Here is a 12251-nt window from a genome sequence, read left to right as displayed (position 1 = left end):
CCACTGGATCTGGGGTGATGCTCTGGCTCACCCCCTCCATGCAGCCCTATTTTTCCTTGGCACATGCCAGCGAGCGGGATACCCGCCTGCCCTCGAGGCCAGCAGCAGCAGGAGGGAAGCAGAGCCCACCTTTCAGCTTGTACTCGCAGACGTAGCTGTGCTTGGCCATGCACAGGTCTGTGTTACACTGGCCCGTTGGGCCCATGCGGACACAGTGGTCAGCGTTTGACGGATGGGGTTCTCCTGGCAGCCAGTTCTGACAGCTCTCCAGATTAAATCCTTCACCTCTTTGCTGTGCTCCAGTGCTTGCAAAATCATTGAATCCAATCCAGACATCGAGGCTCCTTCAAAAAAAAAAAAAATTAAAAAAAAAAAAAGAGGGGGGGGGGATTTCAGGAAATCATGAGCATTAGAAAGATCTGGGATAGATGCCATCTATGGTTCTCTATGAAAATAATAATCTTAACAACAACAGTTTCATAGGGTGTCACAGGGTGCATTTAACGGAACCTTTTAGTTACTAAACGATTTTAGTATCCATTCTACCACCAGAACCTGGCTCTTCAATACCAGCTCCTTCACAGCACACCATCCTGCTGCCTACCAGCCCTTCCAACCTCTGTCCTAAGAGCTACAGAAAGCCACGTGTCCTTTGAGAAACTGAGGGCAGAGCTGAGCCAAAAGGATCCAGAGCGAGCAACCAACACCAACACCACGGTGCAGCGGAGCTGGGAGAGAGCAGCAGCTCAGGGGACCACGACTTGAGTCACCCCATGCCAAAAATGCCAGTCTCTCTCATCGAAGTTACGAGAGGACCCAGTTAAAAGGCTCCATCAGCACCACAGAGCTCGTGACATACTGGTAAGTGCTGATTCATACCAGCCACAACTGGTACAGCACAATTATCAGAGCGGGAGATGACACTGGCTGGAGAAGAGAACCACAAGGGTTTATTGCTTTCAGACATTGCCAGCACTCCCTCCAACTGCACATCTTCTGCTTCCCCAAGTTGGAGTCGCTTCCTTCCTATCAATATATTTATTAATATCACCTGGTCTCCCCTCCCAGCGCACACGGAGGGCTCGTGGGGGCTGCAAGATCTGAGACCAGCTCCCCCACGGCGGAGTAAACCCTACACACACAGGGAGTGGGATTAGCTGCAAACTAAGGAGCACCAGCAGGTTGTCTTGAGCCTCAGACCCCTCTCAGGAGAGCAGCTATGACCCCCACAGACACTTTTAAGCATCTATTAAGTCATGACTTAATGGTACAGTCACACAAAACTGTCCAAAAAAGCTGTATATTTTAGAAAACTTTTGTTTTATTTCTGCAGACCTGTGGAATTTGCCACTAGGCAATTCTCCACTGGAAGTGGAACTGGCACCAGTGCAGGATTAAACCCCGGACAGTGCCAGGTACGGGAGCTGCTGTTCAAATCGGGGGATCTTTGGTGTGGCTGCTGGGAGATAATCAGCTCCTCAGCCCCCGCTGAAAGGCAGCAGCCGTGGGGGGCCGAGACACCAGCAGCAGAGGCCAAAGCACTGCAGGGAGATGAACCCCACATACACAAGAAACTGCCAGGATCATTTTAGGAAGACTCAATGTCCCTTCCACATTTGGAAACTGGCCGCACCCCAGCAGAGATTCTGGTGGAAAGTGCTGAGTGGTCTTTCATAGCCACAAACAGCCTGGACAACTGTTTCTAATCGCACCCAGCAGAAAGTGAGGCATTTGTTCCATATTAACTTCTGGGGTGGGGGGGAACAGCCTCATCATACACCCTTCAAAGCCCCGAGCTTCTTCTCCACGTTCCCTCCTGCAGGTTGCAATCAATTCTGCTACGGCCAGGGAGGTACAACTGCTCTGCAAAAAGCAGACCAGGGAGGGAATCGGTGTCTCTCCACCACTGGGCTCAGCCAGATGAAATGATTAATGAGGTCATGCTGAAAAACGACGACGAAAATAACTGTTCCGTGAATCAGTAGTTTTCATTGCAAATAAGATTAAAAAATAAATAACCGCTGTGCTCTGCTCCCGAACCACTGGCAGGGGATTAGGGAGAACAGGCTACGAAACCGCCTGTTTGCTGCCATCAGTAAAACTCGATAGAGATTTTCCTTTTCTAATTCCAGCTATGATCTAACTGCAAGTCATCAAAAAAAAGAAAAAAAAAAAGAAGAAGAAATAGGCTGGCTGGCTTGTTTCCCACCCCTGCCCCACTGCCTGGCCCACTACCTTGCAGAGAGGAACAAGAGGACTCTCGACATCCTTTTCCAAAGCAAGATATGAGCATCCCTCTGCCTCTGAGGAAGGACCAAGCTGCCCTGCTCGGGGCAGCAGGAGCAGAAAGAAGCCTGAGACAGCTTGGAAGGGGAGAGGGGCTCCCTGCACTGCCTCGGAGGGGAAAGCGGGGTGCCCTGGAAGGGGCGTGGGCAGGGAGGGGACCAGCTCAGCACATACTGCTCCTGGGGAGGCCATCGGACGACAGGAGCGAAGCAGAGGAGAGAGCAGTCCTCGCTGCTGCACGCTCTAATGGGAAACAGATTTCTGCTTCTGTCATTTTCCCACAAGAAATGATGGAGGCTGCATGTTCCAAAAACCTGCGGCTCAGTTGATTTGACTTTTATCGCCAGGGAAATCGCATCCTGGAACTGCCTCATTCATGTTTATCTGAATGGATTAATAAAATAAATACATGAAATAAAGGGGGCCAGGGAGGACAGCAACGTGGGGCAGCAGCTGGGGAACAGCTTGGGCGGCTCATTCCCTTCCGAGGTCTCATGATTTCCTTGCACTGCAGTCCATCAAAAGCCCTGCACGCAACGCCTGGTAACTCAGAGCACCAAGTGACCAGTCCCTAACCCACTGAAAGGACAGATTCCTCTTCCCTGGAGCAGGGACCACATGTCTGCAATCTCGAGAGGAATCCCGGTGTGAAGGGAACGGGGCAAGGATACAAGTTTGGGGAGAAGGGGCTGTCAGACCTTCAGCAGGACCGTTCAAAGCCTACGTCACATGCAGCTGTTCCCTCCGCATGTGCTTTCTGGGCTGTGTTTATGAAGAGGCCACCTCCAACATCTGCATCTGGGAGCGCTGACAAGAGCTGTCAGGCCCCTGTGAGCTCTCCTGGTCGTTCTCCCCCTCCAAGACAGCTGGTTGCAAAAAGGGCACTTAGAGGGGCGGATTTAATCAAAGGCTGACACTTCCAGTGTTCTCTGTTTATAAAGCCCAAGTCCTGAGGTGGAACAGATGCTGCTGGAGCCTGACCCTCAGAGAGGAGTGCCGGTCCTTCTCCGGATGCAGAGGAAGAGGGGAAGGGGTCTGGGCTTCAGGCTGCAGAGGGGCGCGGGATCCTGGTGGGGAGGCAGCACCGGCCTGGGCTCTGCCAGAGCGGCTGCTCGACACCCCGCTGTCACGCGTGGGACAATCCAGCTGTAATTCTGCTGATGGAGCGGGTTGCAAGGTCGCCCTCAGGCCCTGCCTTGCAGCCAAACACCCTCCGCACATGAGCACCTCTCCACCGCCCAACCCCAGCCTGCAGATTTTGCTGAACTCCCAGGTGGAAGGTCTGCTCGGCCCAGCCCCATTTCCTCCTGACCCTGCACTTCTCTGCACCATTTCAGACGCACAAATGTAGGGTACAAGATGCCCACCAGCCGCAATTCCACAATTCCCAGATCGGACTTCCAGCCTTTCTGCCCCATTCCTCTTCTTCCCACCACAGCCTTTAAGCAAAAAGGCCAAGTTCAGCAAGGGCTCAAGCTCTGCTTATTCCTCCCCTTTGTTCAGCAGCCTCACCCCTACCATCTCTCCGTACTCAGCCTGGACCAGTGTCTCTCCTGCTGTCTGCAGGACCCTCCCTCTGGCCCCAGATGTGACCCCAGGAACACAAGACCTGTCCCTCGGAAATCTTAACCCTTACCCTCCTCGCTTACCTGATGACATGAGCGACCAAGAAGCTCTGGATCTCGGGGCTGCTCACAAAAGCCAGCTCTCCGTTGCCATGCTCCTGGCAGTGCTGCTGGGCCTCCAGCCACTCGGCCTTCTCCACCACCAGCTGATAGCAGTGGTTATTGCCCAGGAAAACCAAGCCATCAGGGGGGCATAGGGGGTGAACTGCTGCATGAGGTAGAAGAAGACAAACTTGATGTCCTTTGTATGGACCCACACACCCCAACCCAATGGGGAGCGAGGCTCCAGGAATGTCCTGCCCTTCTTGAAGCTGATAAATCCCCTTCGCTGTTGAAGTGCACTCTGTGCAGTCGTCTTCTTGGCCCAGGATATTGCAAAGCACTGCCTGGGGCAAGGAGCGCCCAAAGGAGTCACCCCTTATTCCTCGTTAGAAAGGAATGGAAAGGGAAGTCCCAGGACCCAGTGCCACCCCTCCCTTGCCCAGCAGCCACCCAGCCAGCCCTGCTCACCTCTGCCCAGCTCTCCAGCCTCTGCGGTGATACCGTACACCACCGCGAGGCCAGTGCCACCTCTGTTGCGGATCCGTATGTCCAGACTCTCATTTGTCTTGACCAAGGAAGGACACTGCAGTTCTAACTGTTGGGGGGGAGCCACCACCTCAATTTCTGCCTGCACATATAAGACCTTGGTGCCCACGAAGATGGTGGCAGTGACGTTGTACTGCCCAGGTAAGGCATACATGTGGACAGCTGCATTTCCAGTGGTGTTGAGAACCTCTGTCTGGTCCCCAAATTCCCACAGTAAAGTGCTGACAGCAATGGGAATACTGACATTGAAGAGCACGGCCTGGTGTAGGCTGTACCGGGGCTGGAGTCCTGCGAAAGACACAGGCAGCTGTGCCTGGAAGGGAGAGGGGACAAGTGATGGGCCACCACAGGCCTGCCCGGACCAATGCTCAGTGCAAAATGGCAAACAGCCGGTGGAAGAGTTTGTTTCATGGGCAGTACCACACAAACACTGCCCCTGGGTGCTGAAACCTCCATATTCCTGGTCTTCGGCGTAACAGAGGGCACTGCAGGTCTCCTCAGTGAGGTTCCCAGGGTGAACAGAGGTGAAGAGGATGACAAATTCAGCCCCTTCTGTGTGGTTGCTTGTCAGACACGTTATGTATTGAGCTCCTGGGGGACAGAACAGAAGATCCTCTTACAAACTGACACTGGTGAAACCCTCCAAGAGACACCACCCCATCCCCCTGGGAATGGACTTCTCCTGGGCAGCTCCTACTCCAAGCATTTCCTTTTTGAGATTTGCCTGGGAAGTCTTTAATCCCTCAGCAACGATTTCCAAACTCTTGATGCTAATTAATGATGACAGAAATAACAAGCCAGTCACACAGATTTATGGAACAGCAATATTCAGTAAAGAAAACGGGTCTTTGGAGAGCCTGACGGTGTCATGGGACATGGAGCCACCGTCTGACCCTCAGAGGAGCCCAAACAACTAGCCATCAAGTAACACCAAGACAAAAGGTTGTCCCTTGGCTGTACCTTGGCTTGGTCTGGTGCAGCACATTTCACTGCATCTGCCTGGGGCTTCCAGGAACAAGTCTATAACCAAACACACTTGGGCAGCACAGTCACCTTCCTCCTTGGGGAGAGCCCGGAGCTTCCCACCTACTCGCAGGCAAAATGTGGTGCTAGAAAAGAGGGCAGTGCCTCACACAGCCTGCACCCAGCGGGTGTGGAAGGACGCACACGTATGCATTCGTGGGAAGGATGCACAGGAACAACACACGCCTGGCTACACGGAGCACACACACACGTGCGCACGGACACGCAGGCACGTACGATGATGGCAGTCACAACAGCCTCATTCTCAGAGCAACAGGTCATTCCCTCGAGTTTACTTCCCCCTCACTGGCTTGCAAGGGGTGGGATGTTTCTCTGCCACAAAGACACAGGCAGGACCTCTGCCGCGTGCACAGCCGCAGCCCAGCTGGGACTGCCTGGCCTCCGCTCCAGCTCTGCCCACGCAACCCAGCCACGTTCGCTCCTCTGTTTCTGCTGGTTGCTACAACATCTCCCCCCAAACATCTCAACAGCTCCAGCCTCGTGTGATCTTCCCACATCGAATCCATCCAACTGTCCATCTTTCTCCACGGCGTTCCTGCAAATGCTGAGCCACTTTTCTTAAGAAAAATCCCACAAGGCAGACCACGGCATGGGAACTACTTTGCTTTTTAACACCAGCCTGGTCATACTTCTTCATTCCCTGTCTTGTCAGTAGCTGGCAGGCTGTCCCCAGCCTACTCCCATTACACTGAACTACACGAAAGACAGCCTCACATTATTGTTTCCACACTAACTTGAAGTAGTTCAACAGGGGAACAACTAATTATCAAGGGGAGTAACAGTGCTGGTGTTATTCCCTTTGATAATTCCTGCAAGGTGCTGCAAGGCTGGGGAAAGAGAAGCAGCCACCACTTGGGTTTTGGCCCTGGGGAGCACTGAGGTGGCTTAGCTGGCTCCCACCAGCTCTGGTTCCCTCAGTCCCCATCACTGCATCCTCCCATCATGCATTAAAGGAGATGCCTGATGCCTGTCAGGGGGAGCACTCGCTCAGTGCTCCCCCTCCCTCTCTCTTACTTAGAGCTAGCTGAGCATCCAGGCAGGACTAGTTTTCTTATTTCTCTCCCTCCCACCTTCCAAGTAAACACTGCCCTGCACTTCTACTAGCCAAGGCAGGCAGAAAAATGCACCTGGAGCAGTCAATGGGCTGTAGATCAGGGCAGTGTTCACTCAACCCTCCCGACGTGGAGCCCTGTCACCTGCAAAGATTCAGCTTAGCATGTCTGCAGGTCCCCTCAACTCCAGTGAGATTTCACTGCTTAAAGTCAGACTGTTAAAAGCCTGGGGCTGGAGGTCATAGTGTGTTCTGACAGCTGCCTGAAGCTTGCTCTGTAATGAGTTTGCTGATCTCAGCCCTGGTGTGACTGACTCAATCCTCAAGGCATCAGGGTAGTCATATGCTACCATCATTTGCTTAATTAGATTAGAACTGGTGACTTGAGGTCTAAAGAGGTATAGATGTGATCCCCAGCTGCCCTTGGGCCCATGGTTTCCACTGGTTTCATCATCTCCCCACCACAGCCCACAGCGTTTCCTTACCACAAGTAGCATTGACGAAGGAGACATCAAAGAGGGAAAGGTTTGCCACCTCAGGAGGGTGGGCGCATCTCGTATCTGATGCCTGAATAACTTTCACTTTTCTGTCTTCCACCCAACAGGGCAACCAGGAAAGTTTGCAGTCACAAACAAATGGATTCCAACTTAAGTTTCTGTAACAGGGAGATCAGACAAAAGTTAGGCATTAACTTGACATGTGCTAAGTGTTAATTACAGCAGCGTGCAGATCCCTCACTGTTTCCATCTGTGCCACTCCACTGAAATGCTTCAGCAAGAACTGCGAGGGGAGTTAATGAATAGGGAATCAAGCAATAATTAACATGATTTTTCTAGAGGCTAGAATTAGGCAAGTACTCCAAGTACTTTTTTAACTCTACAAATAATTGTAGCAATTAGAAGCAAATTACAGACACAATCTTATATTTAAAATAGTCTGCCATCTAACAGCCATTGGATGTAATGGCAGCCTCTCCAGCTAAGGGAGACTATTTACAGCTCCATTAAAAAATAGCTAAGAGAATAAAATTGATCTGTCAAAAAGAAATGCAAAGTCAATGATAATCTTTCCATGTGGCAGTTTAATGAAAAGATGGAAACTTTAATTGCAGCTAAGCTTGATCCAAATTACAGCCTTTGGCACTCAGCTGCGAACAGGACAGAGATGGAAAGCTGTTTGTTTAGCTGACGCCAGCTGGGCTGGGCTGCCGCAGGGGCTGAACCCAGGATTTTCAGACTGAAAGCACCACTTTGCCAGCCAGTCTTAGCAGGGACAGACTCACTTGGGCCTAGCCTGGAGCCTTTGTGTCTTTTCAGTGCCATTTGTAAGCAAAAACGCAGAGCTGAAAATGCCCTTTGTGTCCTGTTTTCAGGGAGAACGTGTGGCTGAGCTTTCTTCTTGCTTGCCAAGAGCGACTTCAAGGGGTTAATCCTTTGGCTCATTCAGATACAGAACTGCCATTCTGGGCTGTGACTTCACGCATCTCTCCTGGAAATGTGTGGCTTCCCCTCGCCTCCCTTCACATAACGGCACAGATTTTCATTACTTCAATTAAAAACCACTATAGGCCTAAGAACTTGAATCACTCAGGGAGAATATCTTCAAATGTCTTCCAGTGACTCAGACACCTCAGTCAGGGTCTCTGTGTTGCAGGTCAGTGCCCTTTTCGTTAGATCCCCCCGTCCCAAGGTGTGACCATACAAACAGGAACAGTAAGTGTGACCCAGAGCATGGCCAGAGACCAGAACCTCAGCAGAACTGGTGTGGGAGAGAAGCAGGGAAGCCACAAAGGTAGTGGCAGAGGTTGGAGGTATCTGGGAGACAGAAGGAAAGTCTAGGAAGAGGTTAGGCTTGAAGGGCACCAACAGGAGCCAGGAGCAGGACACAGCTTGAGGAAGAAACCGGAGAGAGTCCAAAGGCAGCTGCTTCGTCGGGTACGTGCCCCAGATCTCCCCAAGACAGTGCTGCATCCCACCCCTCCAGGAAGGGAAGAGCTGATTCAAGGAAAGGTCTAAATAAAGAACTGGGAAACAAAGAGGATGAACTTACATTTCACTTAAATTAAATAAATTATCAAATATTCCATCTTCTAATGTAGAAATCTTGTTGTGGCTTATATCTCTGTAAAAGAGAGAAAATGAAAAGGAAAGTTCATCATGATGGTAACAACTTCCTGGCCAACATACAGAATCAACTTGTCCCAAGTTCTGCTTGGGACAGAGCTACCCTCTGAGCACCTTCAGTCTCAAAAGTCACACAGATATGACAGGAAAATATCCAGTCAGGCACCATGTTACAGAATCACACAGAGTGGGCTTCCCAGCACCACCTCCAGACTGCTGCTGTGTATCTCCAAGGATTGAGACCCCACAACCACTCTAAGTAGCCTGCTGCCATGCTCAAGTCCAGTTCCAGTGCTCCCAGTCCTTCTGTGAGTCCTCCTTTTAGGAGAGTCTTGAGGTGTAAAGAAGACAGGCTGTCCAGGCTGCCAGCTACTCAGCTGGAACCACCAAAGCAGGTTTCGGTGCTGGCTGGATTGGTGCCTTTTTTTGATCTGACAATCCAATTTTTCTTTAAAAAACAGTTAATCTTCTCTATGAACCATCAGCGAGTAACAGTGGAATCTCATCTATCAGCAGCTGAACCAGTGAGTTTGCTAATGGTCAAAGCTCTCCCCATCCTGGCTCACAGAGTCTGGGCAGTTCTAGTGAAACGGGGCAGCTCAAGCTGTGGGGAGTGGTGGGACGTGCCGGGGTCCTCAGAGGACCCTCCACTTCAGTACCCATTTCCCTCTGAGGATAAGTGGGGTTTGGACACTGCAGCTTTACCATCATTTTCCATGCACTAACACACATCTTGTGACAGATCTTATTCTCCTGCCTTGATCTCCTCTCCGTACAGCAGGTCAAATCCTGCCCTACTCCCTGAATGCCAATAAGTGAATCCCCGGACCGTGCAGCTAAAGGCCTTGAGAAGGAGTCCATGGACGCATCCATCAGGGCTTGACAGACGAGGTCAAGCAAGAACAGAACAAGGCTGACTTATGACACACAAGCAAGTGTTCTAGGTACCAGCTCAAGCGTGCACGGCGAGCTGAAGGACTGGAGGGCGCACTGTGTACTTACAGTTTTGCCAGAGAAGTCAGGCTTTCGAACATCTGAACATCTAAACCACTGATCTTGTTATTGGAAAGATCCCTAGAGAAAGAAAACACAATTTTCAGCTTTTGTTCAACTTCATTTTGTCATTCCTCCATTACCAGACCTTAGAAGAGCCTTTCTCCAACCTCCATCCAGGCTCCAGAGCGGAAGGTTTTGGTGTTTTACAGCGGAGCATTTCTCCCAGCCAAAGAAAACACCTTTCCCAGCTATAAAGCATTTGCCACTCAAAGCTTTGTATAATGTGTAGATACAGACCAGGAGTTTCATTACACACATACCATTCTGCAGCAGATCTAGAGTAATTACAGACATGACAAATGTATTACTAAATTTGATGTATCCTTTTACAAAAATATTCAAGGCTAATGTATGTTCAAAGAAGTAATTAAGAAATAATTTAGACTAAAGTAGCAATTAACTTAGAGAAAAATTTAGGAGGAACTTCCAAGTTCATTTCTAGTGCCAAAGAACTGATCATTAATTGCACAGTTGATGCGTTCAACTTTTACATTTTAAAGATCATTTTGTCTCTCTTTGGAAAAGCTTAAAAGGAAAGAAGAAGTAACAATATTTTCTGTTTAAAATCAGGTTAGATTGTCCTTATAAAAGGAACACTGTTTTAGAAAATCTCTAATTGCTCCCTGTAACACCAATAGCCTTCAACTCATCCAAAGCAAAATTGTTTCTGTCCTCCAGTCCAGCTCTCTCTTTTCACCCCACGTCCTCTTTTTCAATTTTAAAATGTCACTCAGCTAAGAAGTGAAAGTTTCGCTGATCCGTCTCCACTTGTTCCCAATAAACTTCACTCTTTGGTTTCAGATGAATCTCCTTTGGCCAAAACCTTCTTTTAGCATCAAAATACTTATTCTGAGCCCATGCAATGGTTTTATCCTTCAAGGATTTCTGGCAGAGCCCCAGGGCGGCAGACAGGGCTGGATTCACTGCAGCCACACCATCCCGTGTCAACAGAGACGTTCTCCTGCCCACCTCCTTTCTCACCTTTTTTCTATAAGCATCTCCTGTAATTTCTCCTTGCTGTCTCACCTCTTCTTTTTATCCCCTAATCAATTCATTCTTAGTTTGATCTGACATTTAAACTTAATTTATTCAAATGAAAAGAATTCTGCCAAACTGGCAGGAAAATTACATATGATTCCAGGAAACTCTGGGGATAAGTAACAGGGATGGATGTCTCTTTAAAAGGTTTATTTTCCCTGATTTTGCTGTCTGGGAGTTCTTTGCCAAGCCAAGAGGGGATTCAGAAGAGTTCACCAGCAACACCAATAAAGAAGTCCAAGAAATGTGCAAAACAAAAGCTCAACCAATACATTCAAAAAAAGGATGCTACCAAAAATATCCAAGCAAGCCAGTGCCCTTTTGTCTCGGGGTAGCTCAGACAACAGTTCAAGAATATAGAGCATCCTTTTCTGCAGTGACACAGACCACACGGGAGTCACATTCTGCACAGGGGACACGAAAGTCACCGTCAAAACTGTTTCCAGCTCCCACTTGCAAGACAATCCCACAAGACAGCTTGGACTGGAATCCCAACGGCTCCCAGCCAGGTCAGATCCTTCCTCAGGGAGGCTCCTGCTCCACTTTTCCTTCAGCATTTTCTGTAAAGGCATTTTCCTCTGCCTCTGCACCTTCCTGCATTACTTGGCCAGCTCTGGAAAGGATCAGACCACCAACCAGCTACTGTACAGGGAGACCAGTACAAGTCTTTCTCTTCTCCTTTGAAATACCTGAAAATAACCTATTTAGTTTTTAGGCAGCACCTCAAGCCCAGGACGGAAGGGAATGATGTTTCAGCTTCAATGCCTCTTTGCTTCTTGCCCAGACAACAGAGACCTCCAAAACAAACCAGTCTGCTGCTACAAAATCCGGGCTTTGCCGTTTCAAAAAGCCTCTTCAAAAGGGTTGCTTGGCTGCAGGGAGAGAGTGTACAGGGCAGGGTGAACCTCTCACCATCACAGATGGCACAATCAGGCAAGGGGGCACCTGAGCCAGGCAGGGTACTGGGACACCCAGCCCCAAGCCCAGCCGCCTCCTCTGCAGCTCTCTGCAGCTTGCTCTCCATCTCTGCCATCTCGCCACTGCCCAAGTAGGCAGCGAAGGACTCCAGCAGTGCGGGTCTGCTTGTCCCTGTCCCGCTGCCGCAGTGCCAGGCATGGAGGAGCTGGTTGGTCCTGAGTCTCCCCCAGGCCTTTACAAACATCCCTTATCATTATTTCCATTTCATCTCAGAGAAAGCTTTTAAACTTCAGATAAGCACAGGCCAAGACCCCAAATCCTCGGTTCCCAGGGGTCAGTCAGCTTCATCCCCACCCAAGAGCAGGACCAGGGATGACTGTGACCTCCAGGAAGATGCTCAGGGGCAGAGCTGCTCCCACCAGCCTCAGCAAACAGGTAAAATGCAAATCCAGGCAGTAACTCCCCACTCCGTGCTGCTTTTCCACAGCATGTTGGACTGACACTAGATGTCACTGCCTGCTG

The 12251-nt window shown here is 50.1% G+C and overlaps 1 protein-coding gene across 1 annotated transcript in view; it reads right to left on the bottom strand.

Annotated features, from left to right (window-relative positions):
- PKD1 (polycystin 1, transient receptor potential channel interacting) overlaps positions 1-12251 on the bottom strand; it is a 99022-nt gene that overhangs the window by 48587 nt on the left and 38184 nt on the right. The window contains exons 2-7 of the mRNA XM_074840957.1: positions 9720-9791; positions 8644-8715; positions 7080-7249; positions 4422-5090; positions 3936-4119; positions 130-344 (exon numbers count right to left, since the gene is read on the bottom strand). Coding sequence (XP_074697058.1) covers positions 130-344; positions 3936-4119; positions 4422-5090; positions 7080-7249; positions 8644-8715; positions 9720-9791 — 1382 coding nt within the window. The remainder of the gene's footprint in view (positions 1-129; positions 345-3935; positions 4120-4421; positions 5091-7079; positions 7250-8643; positions 8716-9719; positions 9792-12251) is intronic.

Source organism: Strix aluco, chromosome 15 (assembly GCF_031877795.1).
Source record: "Strix aluco isolate bStrAlu1 chromosome 15, bStrAlu1.hap1, whole genome shotgun sequence".
Taxonomy (NCBI): Eukaryota; Metazoa; Chordata; class Aves; order Strigiformes; family Strigidae; genus Strix; species Strix aluco.
This window is presented reverse-complemented; position numbering and strand designations above follow the sequence as displayed.